The sequence below is a fragment of the Periplaneta americana genome, chromosome 13 (genome assembly GCF_040183065.1).
Source record: "Periplaneta americana isolate PAMFEO1 chromosome 13, P.americana_PAMFEO1_priV1, whole genome shotgun sequence".
NCBI classification, from domain to species: domain Eukaryota; kingdom Metazoa; phylum Arthropoda; class Insecta; order Blattodea; family Blattidae; genus Periplaneta; species Periplaneta americana.
In genome coordinates, this window is record NC_091129.1 from 74,811,909 (window position 1) to 74,830,125 (window position 18,217).

Here is an 18,217-nt window from a genome sequence, read left to right on the forward strand (position 1 = left end):
ATGATAAACTTTACAACAGTTCAGCTTCTAGCTGCAAACTAACACATTCCCGTGAAAGAGAGTAACAATGCGTAGTAATTTGGAAGACTACCGCTTGAATAGGCGTACAACACGTCCCAGGTTGTATATCACACAGTTTCATATTTGTGCCCCTATTTCATATTTGTAATAGATCCTCTAGTACTAAGCCGTGTAATAGATGTTGCTCAAAGTTGCGTCCGTCTGCATTTTCTTCGCAGGTGATCAACTTCGACTCGCCGCGGGGAGGCATCAGTCTGGTGACGGAGAAGGGCCCCGTCACCACGAGCCGCCTGCTCATCCAGAAGGCGATCCCCACAGACACGGGCCTCTACACGTGCGACCCTTCCAACGCCAACCCCGCGAGCGTCCGCGTGCACATCCTCAATGGTGAGTACGCTTCTCAAAATACTGACTGCATTTTAGAGTAGCTATTTGTAGTGATGAATAATAGTAATAATAATAATAATTATAATTGTAATTGTAGTTTCCATATTGTAGTTGTAGAGGGAAATAGTAGGCCTGATGGCCTTATCTCTACCCGGTTAAATAAATAAATATGCTATACTACTACATCATAAAGTGGCTATTATTATTATTATTATTATTACTATTACTACTATTATTATTATTATTATTATTATTATTACTATTACTACTATTATTATTATTATTATTATTATTATTATTATTATTATTATTATTATTATTTACATATCTTGAAAGGAGAGCGAGTAATAAAATTCAATAGGCTATATAGCTTGAGAACAAGGCATAGTCTATTCTTTGGTAAGAATCAGTGTGATAAAATGCAATTGGGAGAAATTAAACATCGAAAGAAATTACGTATTAACTAATTAATTAATTAGTTAACGTATTAACTAATTAATTAATTAGTTAATTGGTTATATTTTTAATCATTAAATTACTCAATTACCTATTTATTTACTTATATATATTACTTATATATTATATGAACTGTACACGGCAAAAAGGATGAATAGAGTTGACGAAACGTTCAGCGTCATATACCATTGTTGTATGAAGCTTAGAAAACAGATCGGGCCTAGCCTTAAACACAGAAACGGAGCGAATACAGTGTCATTCTACGAGTATAGTATACGTTCACGTACAGGAAGAAAATACATATTGTTATCAGAGAGTTTGTTTTCATAAACTTTGAGATCAGCCTGAAACTTCTCACGTACGAGTATTGCAAATGTCACGGCGTAGAAATCCAAATGATATGTTAAATCTAGTGTTGAAAATCACTCATATATTGTTTTAATGTTGAGATTGTTGGGAAGGTACATTCGATCACTTTTTGACTGGTCATAATGGCTTTTCCATCCCTTGAATGATTTAATGCGGTTGAGCACACTTTCAAAGACAGCATCAGGTTTTTTGTTGTAATGATTGTGATGTTTTCCTCGTTGATCTTTAGGTGGCACACCTGTAGACTTGAGAGAGTTCTGTAATACCTGAACGCGCTTGTAAGACATCCCATGCAAGGAAATTAATGCTTTCAAACACATTGGTTTTTCTTCCATGTCAGATTTTAACACACTTACCTTATAAGAATATTTCCTATAATCAGTGGCTGAACAAAAAATAATACCGAACCTGATAAGGAAGAGAAAAAGGAATTGCCTGGGCCACTGATTGACAAGAAAATACCTACTGAAGGTTGCACTGGAAGGAATGGTGAACGGGATTATGGGCATGGACAGAATAAGAAATGAAGATGTGCTCGAAAGAGTGGGTAAACAAAAAATAATACTGAACCTGATCAGGAAGAGAAAAAGGAATTGGCTGGGTCACTGATTGACAAGAAAATGCCTCCTGAAGGATGCACTAGAAGGAATGGTGAACGGGAAAAACGTTCGGGGTAGAAGAAGTTATCAGATGATAGACGACATTCAAGTACACGGGTCGTCTGCGGAGATTAACAAGCAAACATTCTGATGGGTGCAGATAAAAAAAGTTATTTTTTTTTACCATGTTGTAAATCTGTAAATTGCAAAATTTGACCCAACATTTTAACTCTTCAGTGCTCGAGCTATAATTTGTAACACCAGTACTCGCGTGAATTACATTTCTAATCCATCTAATTTTTTATATAATCTATATAATCGGTTCTTGTGCACGTATAAACATGTAATTTTACAACATATATACAATAGTAACATTACTGATTCTATTAAACTGTTTGTGGTATAATGTGTAACTCTATCTGAAATTTAATATTTAAATCAGTGCTGTCGGTATAATTTAATTAGTGGTGGAATGAGTCCATAATTGTACATATCTTTACGAAGGGGAAAAAGACTAACTGTAGTAACTTTCGAGAAATATCACTTTTGTTGTCATACAAAATTTTGTTCAATATTTTTTTGAGAAGATTAACTTCATATGTAGATGAAATTATTGAGGATCATCAATGTGGTTTCAGGCGTAATAGGTAGAGTATTGATCAGCTTTTTTGTATTCGACAGATATTGGGGGGAAAAATGGGAGTATAAGTGCACAGTAGGCCTACGTCACTTATTCATAGATTTTAAAAAGGCGTATGACTCAGTTAAGAGAGAAGTTTTATGTAATATTCTTATTGAATTTGGTATTTCCAAGAAACTAGTTCGATAAATGAAAATGAGTCTCAGTGAAACGTACAGCAGAGTCCGTATACGCCAGTTTCTGTCAGATGCTTTTCCAATTCACTGCGGGCTAAAGCAAGGTGATGCACTATCATCTTTACTTTTTAACTTTGCTCTAGAATATGCCATTAGGAAAGTCCAGGATAACAGAGAGGATTTGGAATTCAACGGGATACATTAGCTGCTTCTTTATGCGGATGACGTGACTATGTTAGGAGAAAATTCACAAACTATTAGAAAAAAAACACGGGAATTTTACTTGAAGCAAGTAAAGAGAAAGGTTTGGAAGTGAATCCCGAAAAGATTAAGTATATGATTATGTCTCGTGATTAGTACGAAATAGAATATAAAAATTGGAAATTTATCATTTGAAAAAGTGGAAAAATTCAAATATTTTGAGCAAGAGTAGCATATATAAATATCAGTCCAGAGGAAACTAAACGCAGAATAAATATGGAAAATTCGCGTTATTATTCGATTGAGAAGCTTTTATCATTCTGTCTGCTCTCAAAAAATCTGAAAGTTAGAATTTAACAGTTATATTACCGGTTGTTCTGTATGGTTGTGGAACCTGAAAAGAACGGAGGTTAAGGATGTTTGGGAATAACATGCATAGAAATGAATATAGAGTGTTAGTTTGAAGGCCGAAGGGAAGAAGGCCTTTGGGGAGGCCGAAATGTTGATGGGAGGATAATATTAAAATGGATTTGAGGGAGGTGGGATATGATGGTAGATACTGTATTAATTTTGCATAGGATAGGAACCGATGGCGGGCTTATGTGAGCGCGTCAGTGAACCTCCGTTTTCTCTAAAAGCCATAAGTAAGTAGTATTATGATGTAAAGAATGTAATTTAATACCCTACTGTTATTACTATGTAGACGTAATTGTTTGTTACTATGTACTACACTCTAAAGTTTTTATCTCCTATTCCTAAAATTTGGGTCATTCTTGGGTTCAAGTACATGTCCGCTTCATATAAGAAGTCATTGTTCTGTATTATAAAATATGTGCACGTAATCATTTACAGTATATTGTAGGATAAAATAATCACTGCAAAAATAGAAAATACGTGTAAAAATGTCTTATGAACAGCTTATAGAAATAAATCAAATTACAAATAAGAAATCGAAAATATAATCTTCTATTCTATTCTGTTAAAAACACTGACGTTAGCACTCGCACGCTATCAACATTGAAAGCGGAGATGTGATGAAGTAATAATCAACATGTATTACAAATACACAGATCAAAAATGTTTGCATAATACACAATTTTATATTTCTGGATCAGATGTGCCACAGATTTTTATGTTTTCCTATTACATGTCAATTGCTTAGAGAAGAAACAAAATAAAACAGTAAATTTCTTACATAAATAAAGAAAAAAAATTAGTCTTAATTTGCAACAAAAATGCAAATCTCGTTGATTTCACAAAAAAAAAAAAACAAAACAAAAAAACTTCTTGAGTCAATTCAATAATGTATGTGACATCCAGGAACTCGTAGACATTCCTGGACACGACGTGTCATGCTGGAAACTAGGTTATCCAATTCATTTTCAAAAAATTTGTCCCTGGCAGCTGGTATCAGGTCTCTTATGGTTTGTGGAGGGTGTGGACGCTTTTTCAGAAGACACCATCCATATTCTACACAATTCATATCCAGAGAAGCTGTTGGCCAGTTCATCCTATGAATTCCATGTCTATGCAAGAAGTTATCCACAGCACCAGCCCAATGGGGACGGGCATTATCATCCAGGAACGTGAATCCTGGTCCAATATCCTGTGCAAATCCAATAACGATGAGTCGAAGAACGTTGTCCTCGTATTTCTGTGCATCCATATTGCCCTGTATGTAAACTAATGGTTTCCGATGCCCCCACATGACTCCTGCCCGGAACAGTGCTGAACCATCTTGCTGCTGGCAGTGTTCAGCCATAAACAATTCATTGTAACTTTGACCACTGGATCTCTGCACACGAATGCTGTTGTTAACTGGATGGAGGCCAATCCTTACTTCATCTGCAAACAATGTTCGCCTCCATTGTTCCCGAGTTCAGTTTACATGGTCTCTGGCCCATGTTACACGGTGTGCTCTGTGTTGTGGTATGAGTCAAGGAGCCTGTAGAGATCTTCGAGAACGTAGCCCTACATCTTGCAGTCGATTTCGTACTGTTTGAGTTGACACTGTGGCCTTTTTAGCCATGCAGAGATCCCTCTGTAACTGAGTTGCAGTGGATGCAGGGCATCGCCAAGCAGAAATACGGAGATACTGTTGTTCTACGTGGTCGTCCTGCTCTGTGTCTGTCTGCTATGGAATTAGTATCCTGGAATTTCTTCCATACCCTAGAAACGTCACTTTGATTACAACCTATGATTCCTGCTATCTCCATTTGTGTCATACCTTGCTGTCTTAAAAAAACTATTGTATTGCGATCTACTGCTAATAGCGTATGTTGTGAAATTATTGTAATGTAAACACAAAGAAACAGCTATCTCTCCTACCATTCTCATAGACAAAGTCGTTTGAACTGTTGCTTGTCACAAACTTACTTTGTGTTTCAAAACTTAAACACATTAAACTTTTTTCAAAGATCATAAAAAGGAAAGTTACAACACTTTTTTCTCTGATGTGGATCTTATATGGATTTTATGACAATATGCAAAACGTTTTTTGATCAGTGTATATGCTGCGTGAGTACTGAAAGGTTAATTAAACTAAATACTGAGAAGTTTAAAGTGACACTCTATAGACTAGTCATGAAGTGATGAATTTTATGTGCAAAATGTTATAGTGAATGAAGAATAAAATCACAACTTTTAAATCATTCAGCAGCGTAAAGTAATAAATTAGTTTAAACATTTTCCATCGTTTCCTACGAAACTAAAACTGATTTGAAAATTGAAGCGATAAAATCATAAAGCATCGTGGGGCTGCAACCGTCACAATAAGGGCGCGGAACTCGTCACTCATCCAAGTACACCCGTAATTACATTTCTACACACACACACACGCGCGCGCGCGCGCGCGCGCGCACGCACTCACACAGTGCCCTGCTCGACAACCAGAGAAACGGACCTATCAGTGAATTGACTACTGTCGCAAAGTGCATTGGAATTTGGAACTTTAGTTTGCCTCATTTTCACGTTATATCTTATTAGATCTGTTAGTGAGAAAATACTTCATTTTTTAAGTTTTGTTCATATTCAGAAATTGACAATCAAAATGTAGGCCTACATGTTAATTTGAAATCAAAAGAAATATGTACAATATCAGCATAGTGCCATAATAAATTGTTGTATAAATCAGTGCTCAAAATGTACGATATTCTCAAACTTTTAAAGTGTGCAGCCAGAATGCTATTTTTAAAATAGAGAAGAGTGGTATAGCATTTTACAGTTTGTAACGGGTGTTTATTTTTTCTTATTTTTTAATTTGTTATTTTACGACGCTTTTTCAGCTGTTATGATTATATAGCGCCTGAATAGAATGAAGGCGCAATGAATCCAAGGTCCAGCGTCGAAAGTTAAGCTTACCCAGCATTTTATAGTAATGGGTTAAGGGAAAATTCCGGAAAAAATCCTCAACCAGGTAACATGTCCCAACTAAAATTTGAACCCGAGCACTCTCCTTTTACGGTCTGGCATGTTAACCGTTATTCGAAAGGAGTGGACCAGAGTGATATGTGCTCTAGAAGATAATTATTTAGAGTAAATATGTTGTAAGCTTTACAATAAAACTTAACTTATATGGTTGCTGATGGTTGGGAGAGTTTGACAGAAGAAAATTTAAAATGCCTGCCTGCCTGCCCTATTTGCAACGACATATTTATAACTTATTGGTTCTGTTTTCGAGATTTATGAAATATAATACATAGAACTCTAAAGCACTTAAATATTCAAACATGTTATGTCTTGATTAGTAGGTACTATCAGATTTTTATAATATCTTATACATGGCATATATTTGAAGACATTTCAGCTAATATTTTCTTCATTCTTGGATACACATCTTTTAACACTTATATAATCACTGATGAACGTTAGTGAACACGTAATAATAATCAGTGGAAATATTTTCTCCTGGTACTCAAAATTGTCTACAATGACGATAATTTTCTTTCTCCTTCAATTATTGGTAACGTTCTTTTTTCTTATACATTTGCAGTAACATTCTTTTCAAAAACTGACATCCGAATTGTATGGTTAAACTTAGTGTAAAATACTTAGTGTTAGAGAGCGAATTTATCATTACGTGAATTCAAGTTTCATTATAATTTTCGTTTCTTCAAACGCACATAAAAAAGTTTAGGGTTCGGATTCGGGTTTTCGATGGTTCGGATTATTGACGTTCGGATTATCGACGGTATACTGTACTTATAATTGAGCCGTTGAGAGCAGAAGTGGTGTAAATCAAAAATTGGTAATGAGAGTTAAAGTAAACATTCTGTATAATACAGCGCAAAGAAGGAATTAATATTCAATATATTTAACTATTAGTAGTAAGTGGATAGCACGAAGGACATATTAATTATTACTTTGCGCTGTATTTTACAGAACTTTTACTTTAAATCTCATTACCTAGTTTTGACTTACACCACTTCTGCTCTGAAGGGCTCAATTAATGAATTCACAAATTCAATTTATAAAAGTAGGAAACATTGTATTCTTAAAGATGGAACCAGTTGTAACTGGAACAGATCTCCAGACCTATTTCGCAGGGTGGCTTGTGAGTTATGGACAAGTGTGTCTCACAATAATCATCACTGCAATGTGTAAATAGAATAGAATAGAAATATCTTGCATGCAGACTGGAGCGTGTGCAGTATACAGGAGCGGTTTGCTGCATGTCACCACATACATACAAGTCGGATCTAACGAAGAAGAATTAGCGGGCCGCGACACTCAGTTGTTCTCTTCTACATAAGAGTTACGTCAACCGCAAATGAGAAGGAGGGTAGATTAATGACCTCAGGTATACAAAACGGAGCCTGAGGAATCCAAAGGCATTCATTTTGCAAACCAACTTCGCCACAACAAGTGACCCGTGAGTCTCAAAGCTTTTGTTTCGCGACTCAAAAAAAGGATCAACTCCTCTCTGCTGAATATTCGCCCCACCGTGCTATGTATGAACGCCAGGCTTGCTCAAATGCGTCTGTGAATTTTGGTCAATACATCCTACGTACGTAGAATTAAAATCTCCAACGATAATATAAAAAGACATGTATTATTCCATCTTAATATTATGTTAAAAAGGAAGAATTGGTCGGAGGGTGCAGAATATTTTTACTTCGTGAAAAAAATACTTGGAGAAAAAACTTAATTTGAAACGATGATCCTCATATCTTCATGATGTCTATCATCTGATATCTTCTTCTAACCCGAACTTTCTCTCCCGTTAATTATTCCTTCCAGTGCAGTAGGCACTTTCTTCTTTGCCATTGACCCAGCTAATTTCTTTCTCTGTTCCTTATTATCTTCTTCTTCTTCTTCTTCTTCTTCTTCCCTTCAAGTATTATGCCAAATGACCTGTTACGATCTCATAGTTGAATTTTCAATCCAGCGTTTCTTTGGACGACCGAGAGATCTCTTCCCGTTTGGACGATACTGGAGCATGACTTTTGGGATTTTATCTCTATGCATGCGATGCAGGTGATTTATCCAGCTGTTCTGATAGTGTGTTACGTGATTAATTACAGGTTCTAGTTGTAATTCTTCCATTACATCTTCATTGCGTTTGTGATCCCATTTCGTATATCCCGCTGTATATCTCATAAATTTAATTTCATTAGCCGTTATTCTGCTTTCGTCTTTCTTCCTCAATGTCCATGCCTCACTGCCGTAACAAAGTACAGGGTCTCGCCAAGGTTTTGTAAAGGCGAATTCGAGTATGCCTTTGTACTAGGGAAGGTTTCATAATAGTGTTAATTATTCCCATTGTTTTGGTGTATTTAGAAATTTGTTCCTAATTATTCTCAGCATTAATAATAATAATAATAATAATAATAATAATAATAATAATAATAATAATTTATGTTATCTTACTTGACAGAGTAGAGGCCTTTAGAATCTTCTCTTCCACTCAACCAGGTTTACTTATTAGTACAAGCATCCTGCCAACCATATTAAAAGCATAGGAAAGAATCGTACACAAACTATTCGATAAATATCAGTCAGGTTTCAGAGCTGGACAAAACACAAGCATTGCTCTACTTAAAATGACCGAAGACATTCGTGAAGCAAACGACTCTAATAAAGTGACAATATAACTCTTCTTTATCTTAGAAAAGCTGACCTTTTCATCCATAAATTGAGAAATCTGTACTTGTCAGAGACTGCTGTGAGTTGGTTCTAATCCTACTTACGGGAAAGACAACAATGTATCGTATCACTGAACCGAAGTTACTCCTGGCTTAACATAACATCAGGTATACCACAGGGATCGGTACTTGGACTAGTGTTGTTTACAATATATGTCAGTGATATTACATCACATGTAGGGCATTGTAACTACCACTTATATGCTGACGACCTTGAGTGCTACATCTCTTTCCGCTTAGACTGAGTAAACGATTCTATAGACAAACTGAACGAAGACATTGACTCGATTGAGGCATGGACAAAAGAAACTCCATCTTAAAATCAATCCTTGAAAGACACAAGCAATTATATTAGGACACAAACGAGAAACTGACGCTGTAAAAATAACTTGACATTTCCGCCGTTAAAGGAAGTACAGTGCATATTCCTTTCAGTTCTTCAGTAAAAAATCTTGGCATCCACATTGATAATAATCTCAACTGGGACATGCAAATCACAGAAACCTCCAGAGAAGTATACTCTATTATCCATGTGCCAAAAAGGATAAATGTTCATCTTCCCTCTTGCTTAAAAAAAAGTCCCTTGTGCAGACGCTTGTATATCCCTATTTTGACTATGCCGACATTTTACTGACCGACCTTTCCAACGTCAACAAAACGAAAGTTCAACGTTCTCATAATTTGTGTGTACGTTTTGTAAGCAATGTTCGCAAATATGCTCATATTACCCCATCCCTGGAAGCGATAAGTTGGCTTAAACTAGATAAGAAAAGAAATTTACATTCACTTCTCTTTTTCGTCGAAATATTGAACTCTTCTATTCCTTCGTTCCTATCGTCTCGCTTCCCTTACCTTCCTTCCCGACACAATCTGAACACAAGCTCTCGCAATGAAACAATACTAATAGTACCATCTCATCGTACCTCCTCATACTCATCCTCCTTCACAATAGCCCTGTCAAGACTTTGTAATTCGCTACCTGCTAGCGTCGGGGACTGTCGAAATAAAATTGAATTCAAACACAAACTTACTAGGCACTTGGTTAATAATTGAGATTCGTTCAGGCATGGGTTCTTGTAAGTAGTTATCTTATTCTAGCATAAAATATTTAAGTATCCTGTAATTTAATCACTATATGATTTTATTATCCTAGCTTTAATTTGTGCTTCAGTAAAAGAAATGTTTCTTTGTTCTTAATTATATGATAAATTTTCTAGCTTTTATTAAGCAGGTAATCTTTGAGTACTTTGGCTTTTATTATGATTGTAAATTAATATTAATTATAATTATAATTGTAATTATATTATTAATATTGTAGTTGTAATCCCCTGGTAGATGGGAAGAGAAGGCCTGATGGCCTTATCTCTACCTTACTTACGTACTTACTTTCTTACTTACTTACTTACCGGCTTTTAAGAAACCCGGAGGTTCATTGCCGCCCTAACACAAGCCTGCCATTGGTAATTATCCTGAGGAAGTTTAATCCAGTCTCTATCATCATATTCCACTTCCCTCAAATCAACTTTAATATTATTTTCCCATCTACGTCTCGGCCTCCCCAAAGGTTTTTTTCCCTTCGGCCTCCTAACTAACACTCTATATGCATTTCTGGATTCGCCCATACGTGCTACATGCCCTGCCCATCTCAAAGGTCTGGATTTATTGTTCCTAACTATGTCAGGTGAAGAATACAATGCGTGCATTTCTGTGTTGTGTAACTTTCTCCATTCCCCTGTAACTTCATCGCCCTTAGTCCCAAATATTTTCCTAAGCACCTTATTCTCAAACATTCTTAACCTATGTTTCTCTCAAAGTGAGAGTCTAAGTTTCATAACCGTAAAGAACACCGGTAATATAACTGTTTTATAAATTCTAACTTTCAGATTTTTTGACAGCAGACTGGATGAGAAGAGCTTCTCAACCGAATAATAACAGGCATTTTCCATATTTATTCTGTGTTTAATTTCCACCCGAGTATCAGTTATATTAGTTAATGTTGCTCCCAGGTATTTGAATTTTTCCACCTCTTCGAAGGATAAATTTCCAATTTTTTTATTTCCATTTCGTACAATATTTTCCTCACGAGACATAATCATATACTTTGTCTCTTCGGGATTTACTTCCAAGCCTTATCTCTACCAGGTTAAATAAATGTGTACTCTTACTAAATATATACTAATACTATATTACAAATGCATAAGTAATAATAATAATGATATATTTTATTTTACCTAGCAGAGTTAAGGCCTTAAGCAATGCCTTCTCTTCCACTCAAACAGATCTACAATTAATTCATATGCATAAATAATAATAATAATAATAATAATAATAATAATAATAATAATAATAATAATAATAATAATAATAATAATAATAAATATATTATAATGAATATGAATTCGTTAAACTAGTCTGAAAAAATTGAAATTATTAAATATCCTTTCTGAGTAGTACATTTAGGAGTGAATATAATTTACCATGCCTGTATTATTCTTTCTTCATTCACTATTCCTAGCACAGCTTCATTTCTTATTCTGTCTATTCATTTCATACGTTCCATTCTTACCCATATCCACATTTCAATGCTCCTAGTCGTTTCTGTTTACTTCGTCATATTGTCCGTGTTTCTGGCCCATCTGTAGTATTTAAATTCCCAAAACTTCACTTTTCTGATTCATGAATGAAGAAATTTTATTATAAATGTTTCATCATTAACTTATCTTGTAGTTGATAAATGGTATGTAATTCAATCAATAATTATCGGACTAACGTTTTTGCCTGTTCAGGCATCATTATCAGATCCTTCTTATTGAAAAAATTTCATATTTAACATTTTAATACCACACCAAGTATTTTACGTTTACCATTAACATAATAATTAGTAACATGATTTTTCTTGTCCAAAGACGTTAAAAAGGAATTTAGTCTAAAACTTTGTTTCGTAACATTTAACATTTACATTACAAGTACATTGAAAACCATATTAAACATTTTAGTCAAATATTGTATTTGGAGTTTATCATAAGTTTTCGTAATAGTATCGTAAACAAGATTTATTACATACAACCAGCATTCGTCATTGAACTATGTTAAATAATAAACGTAAAATAAGATACAATTTACAAAAAAAAATAATGTAGGTACTCCAGGGACCATTAGCATTACACAGTTGTCAATTAGTGGCATTACAGAATATGTAAAAATAACAAAAAGGGAGCAGTATTATAACATCAAAATGACGTGAATAAATTTAATCTCAATATATAGCTTTTATCACATTTTATTAGTTATAATAATTATAAAATGTATATCTACAGTATAAAATCTAAAATACTGGAGCTTAAGAGGAATTAAACTGTAGGTCTAATATTTTTTTTTTCATTTTAGATGAACATGATTGATCCATACTGCGATTACGAAAACTAATGATCGACTCAAAATGCATTGTTTGATAAATTAATTTTTGATACGTTATCCAATGTACTTCTAATTTAAATGTTAGATCTTAAAAAAAAACATTTTTAGACTTAATTCAATTTTAAAATCTACATTTTAACTGTTTTAAAATATTTCAAAGAATAATTTCATCGGTTATTAGAGAAGAAAAATTTGCTCCGGCACTGGGGATCAAACCCGAGTCCTTGGTTCTACGTACCAAGTGCTCTAACGACTGAGTTACTCCGAAGTTCAATACACAGCACTGAATCGAATTCATCTCCTGTAGTGTTTTTCCCTTTGTGGCCTGACTCCAAGTTCGACATAGGCTATATGTTGACATAGGTTATATTATGTCAACTGCCATTATATACAAGGAGCGCACTCAACTGAGTGACTTGGTGGCCGGGATTCTACAGTATTATGTACTGTTGGGCGAAGAATCTACGTAATGAATACAATGGCAGTTGACTTAATATAATATGTCAACATATATGTCGAACTTGGAGGCAGGCCACAAAGGGAAAAATACTACAGGAGAGGGATTCGATCCGGTGCTATGGATTGAACTTCGGCGTAGCTCAGTGGTTAGGCCACTTGTTACGCAGAACCAAGGACCCGGCGCGGGAGCGAATTTTTATTTTATTAATCTTTATGTGAGAATGGCAATGAACCTCCAGGTTCGTTAAAAGCCATAAGTAAGTAAGTACAGTGTCCAGCATTTGGTTCTGACGAGTTTCAATGTGGTAAAGGGAGTACAAGGTTTAAAAATTAAAAAAATAATACAGTACGTTACTTTAATAATGTAATTTTTGGAATGTCTTCATTTTTTTAATTAGGCTACACATTTAAAGTGATCCCCTTGGTATCTTATGATCTGTTGTAATCTCACACGAAAATTGTTCATGACACTTTGCAATAAACCTGGGGTTTCGTTGATTTGCTGCACTTCAGCCTGTATCCTGTTCTTCAGATCCTGGATAGAGTGTGTCTCCACAAAAAAAAAGTCAGGAGCTGTTAGATCTGGGGATCGAGCCGGCCAATTGATATCTCCAAACCGAGAAATTATGCGTCCTGGGAAGAAGTTTCTCAACAATCGCAGTGTGTGTCTGGCAGTATGGACCGTAGTCCCATCTTGTTGAAATCACATGTCATCCCTGTTTAGTGCGCCTCTAAATGTCTGTAACATCTGTCGATACCGTTCACCATTCGTAGTAGCAGCTCTCTCATTTCCATCTTCGAAAAAATAGGTACTAATTATGACTGCAGCAGAAACAGCACACCATACGGTCACCCTCAAAGCAAAAGAGTGTTTCAAACCAGACCAAACTCTATCCACGATCTGAAGAACAGGATATAGGCTAAAGTGCAAGAAATCAACGAAACCCCAGGTTTATTGCAAAGTGTAATGAACAATGTTCGTGTAAGATTACAAAATTTAGTATTTATTTATTTAACTTGATAGAGATAAGGCCATCAGGCCTTCTCTGCTACTCTACCAGGGGATTACAACTATAATATGAAGAATAAAATTACAATTAATATTAAATTTACAATTACAATAAAAATTAAAGTACGACAAGATTACCTGATTAATTAAAGCTAGACAATTTATCATAGAAGTTAAGAGCAAAGAATATTTTTGTATTTACTGAATTACAAATTAAACCTAGAATAACAAAATTCTATAGCGATGAAATTACCATATATTGAGATATTTTGTGGTAAATTAAGAGAACTATTTACAAGAAACCATGTCTGCACGAGTCTCAATTAATGACCAAGTGCCTAGTAAGTTTGCGTTTGAATTCAATTTTATTTCGACAGTCCCTGATGCTGGCAGGTAACGAATTTCAGAGTCTTGGCAGGGCTATTGTGAAAGAGGATGAGTATGAGGAGGTGCGATGGGATGTTATTGTTAGTATTGTTTCATGGCGAGAGCGTGTGTTCAGATTGTGGTGGGAAGAAAGGTAAGTGAAGCGAGACGACAGGTACGAAGGATTAGAAGTGTTCAAGATTACGAAGAGGAAGATAAGTGAATGTAAATTTATTTTCTTATCTAGTTTAAGCCAACCTATTGTTTCCAGGGATGGAGTAATATGATCATATTTACGAACATTGCTTACAAAACGTACACACAAATTATGAGCACGTTGAAGTTTCGTCGTAAGATATATGTCATAGGCCTGTGACATTGGAGCATGTTTACAGTGAAAGGAAACCAATTCACTACAAGATAGACACGTAGTACGCAAGTGTAGGTGTGTACGGAGACGACACAACCGCCGCGGTACAGTTCATTCAAGTATAATGCAAACTGTCGTTAAGTGTAGTGCGCTCCGCAATATGGCTCAGAAAGAAAGAAGCACGTTTTGGAAACTAGAATATTTAGTTTCACAGTATGGTGCATTCTAAATAGCAATCTGTATTGTAAACTTTGCAATGTCAGAATTACGTCTGCTAAAAACAAGGAATATAATGTTCAAAGGCACGTAAGTACAATGAAACATAAACGGCTGGAACAAGGAAATGTGCAGAAGGACCCTATGTCAAATTCAACATTTTATGAAGACATATTGTGTAATGCATTTATACCTGCCGACATACTATTTAATAGACTCGCAAATACGGTGTTCCGCGAGTTTTTATAGAAATACACTAGGAGAGAAATTCCACATCAGACTACGTTACGGAAGTACTATGTCGAGAAAATTTACAACACATGCATTACTGAGGTCAGAGATAAACTAACAAACCAACACATATGGGTGTCAATTGATGAGACGACAGATGCAGTTGGGCGGCATGAAGTTAATGTGATTGTTGGGGGTCTGGATACGGAAGACTCTGCTGGACCGTACTGTCATGTGATGTGATAAATGCTGTGAAGAATTCTACAATATGTGGGGGTTTTTCAATATGCAATGCAATTATTATGGCCATCAGGTAGGTATAGAGGATGACAAAGGACTTCTGATTGCTATCGTTGCAGCATCCGATGTGTTAAAGGCAGTAACTAAATTGAAAACAACATATAGAAAGATGGTAAACATCACAGTTTACCCTGTCAGGTAGCTAATATTCTACCGGATGACAAACACACTGCAGATAATTTAGATGTCAAATATTTCACATATGCAACTGTCGTATCGCAGTTTTCTACATTCAAATCCATACTAGACAGTAGTAGACACTCATTCGCTTTCGAAACTTTGAGAATGCTTCTTGTTGTTCACTGAAATTACAGACTAAGCACGCAATAGACAATAAATATAACCCAACATGTGCTGATTGGAATTTTCTAATAATTGAAATGAAGTTAAATAAAGATAGAAAGTAATTCAGAGGAATGTGTGTATTAATCTCTTCTGCAGACTGTACTGTACGAGACGGAGCGGTGCTACGTACTCTGTGTATATCCTGGAGTGAGTTGACTTTCTTTCACTGTACACATGCTCCAATGTCACAGGCCTAGTCATAAGATACCAAGACGATCACTTGAAATGTGTAATTTAAAAAAAAATGAGGACATTCCAATAAATTGCATTATTCGAGCTACATACTGTGTTATTTTTTAATTTTTAAAACTTATAGTCCCTTTACAACACCATGTTGAAACTCGTCAGAACCAAATGCCGGATCCTGTATTTAAAAATGCCTTAATCTGTGTTTTTTTCCTTAAACAAAGTATTCATTATGGAGTGATCAAAGTTTGACTTGCCCGCTGTTGCAGGAGAGCACCCGGCCGCCATGTACCACGGCGCGGCGGCGAGGCTGCCCGCGTACTCGCCTCTCAGTGCCTTGACAGCGCTTCTTCTCCTGCCGGCCGTCTGGTGGTCTGCGGCCATGTAGCATCTCCAGGCGTAGAGACTGTCCAGTGAGTGTGTGAGTGAGTGAAAGAAAAATTCATCGTTTGTCCCTCAACCACAGGTTTCCTTTACATATCAGTGTATAAAGAAAAAACCAGACCTCGAAACAACCTCCTGCACAAGAAACCTACCGTATTTTTAAACACTCCCTTCGAAGTCTCAGACGATGAAACGAACATTACAATTTGTGTTACGATTTTTAACGAATTCCGGAACAGTGAGTAAGTCGAATGGAATCCAATGTGCGAAAAGCTTTATCTATACTAAATACTAAAACCCCAAAAACTATTAATTATAACTACAACAAAGGTGGTGGTATTTAATATAACTGTATTTATAAACAGGTAAAAAGGAATTTTCGGTTGATTTCTTTAATAAACCAGAAACGTTTTCGTGACTGAAATGAATGCAGAGTAGCCTACTCCTATAATGCAGAGTTTAGATGTTGGGGTTGGGTATAGAGGATTTTTATTGAACTATTAATATTTATACACTTGAATGGTGTCTGAAGAATGGAAATGAATTTTGAAATAAAATTTAAACTTCCTATTGATGTTTGTAAAACAAATACAAATAATTTTGAAATTATATTTTGCGACATAACAACAAACTTCGCAGTCGTGGCTATCATTTTCAGACTATGTGCGGCGGACATGTTTGAGAAAAAGAAAGTTACGTCTCCAAGTCTAAAATTAACTGTTTACATTGCAAGTGAAATCCACCTTTTCACTTTCTCAAATTGCCCGCTCTCTGGAATATTTCACAAAGAAATTCAGATTATACATTTTATACAATCTATGAAAATCTTAATGAAGCGTAGTCCTCTTCATTACTAAACTTGATCAAATTTTAATATTTTATAGACCAAATGTTGGAACATTGACCCTTCCACAAGAAAATACTTCCTATCACGTATTAATATCGGATGATAATGAGAATAACTCCTCTCCTCAATTCTTTGAGAAGAAATAATATTTAATTACGTTTTTCATAGAGAAAAACGTAATCATCATTAGTGTGTGGTAACGAAACTGACTATTCACCCAATTATTACAAGACCATAAAATATCTTCGATTCGTGAATTTAAAAGACAACACCACCTAAGACGGTTTGTTTTCGATTTTGTGTGTTACTCTACCATTAAGTTAAGAAGAGACACTTATTACAATATATCAAATATATTTTGCAACTTCGACAGAAATTTAGTTTATAAATGGAAATAATATGGTTTCGGCTAACTTCATGATTTGTAATATAATATAAGAATATTTATTTTATATATTCAGTCGAAATGACTTATCAGTATTTAAAAAAGCGACAAATATTCATAAATATGAATAATTCATTGAAGTTAAATGATTTACTGCTAGCGTGTTCGCCTATTTGGCATCTTCAGGAATGTATTTGAAATATTTCATGTAGTACATTAATTTTACTGTGATTGGAATTACCATTAACTATATATATATATATATATATATATACACTCTTAAAATAAACAAATTAAAACCATATATGCAAATTAAATTTGGATGTCTTTATTACTATTAAATAGTACCTGGATACATTAATTACTATTATAAATTTACAATATTGCAATATTATATAGGTGCAGGCAAACAGATTATATTATAAATACTAATATTGTTTACTTAACATTTATGAAATTATGCATATATCTCCATTAAAGTAGGTCATTCTCTACAGTTTCAATGGCTACAGATTTCCTGAAAATTTGAAATTAAATAATAAATAACAGTTGAGTTAATTGTTGTTTTTTATTATTTTATTTGTGTGACGGTTAAAACGAAATCAACTTCAATTTATAACAATGATTAAAACAACTATTAGCACACAACAAATTAAAATTATGGACATTAAAACAGGTTCAAATTATCTAAATGTTACCCTGTGTTTAAG

At 34.8% G+C, this 18,217-nt stretch overlaps 1 protein-coding gene across 1 annotated transcript in view; it reads left to right on the top strand.

The window, feature by feature from the left end:
- dpr8 (defective proboscis extension response 8) overlaps positions 1-17,256 on the top strand; it is a 567,874-nt gene extending 550,618 nt beyond the window's left edge. The window contains exons 5-6 of the mRNA XM_069842764.1: positions 240-408; positions 16,161-17,256. Of these exons, the coding sequence (XP_069698865.1) occupies positions 240-408; positions 16,161-16,279 (288 nt within the window). The 3' untranslated portion in view covers positions 16,280-17,256. The remainder of the gene's footprint in view (positions 1-239; positions 409-16,160) is intronic.
- Positions 17,257-18,217: the final 961 nt, after the last annotated feature.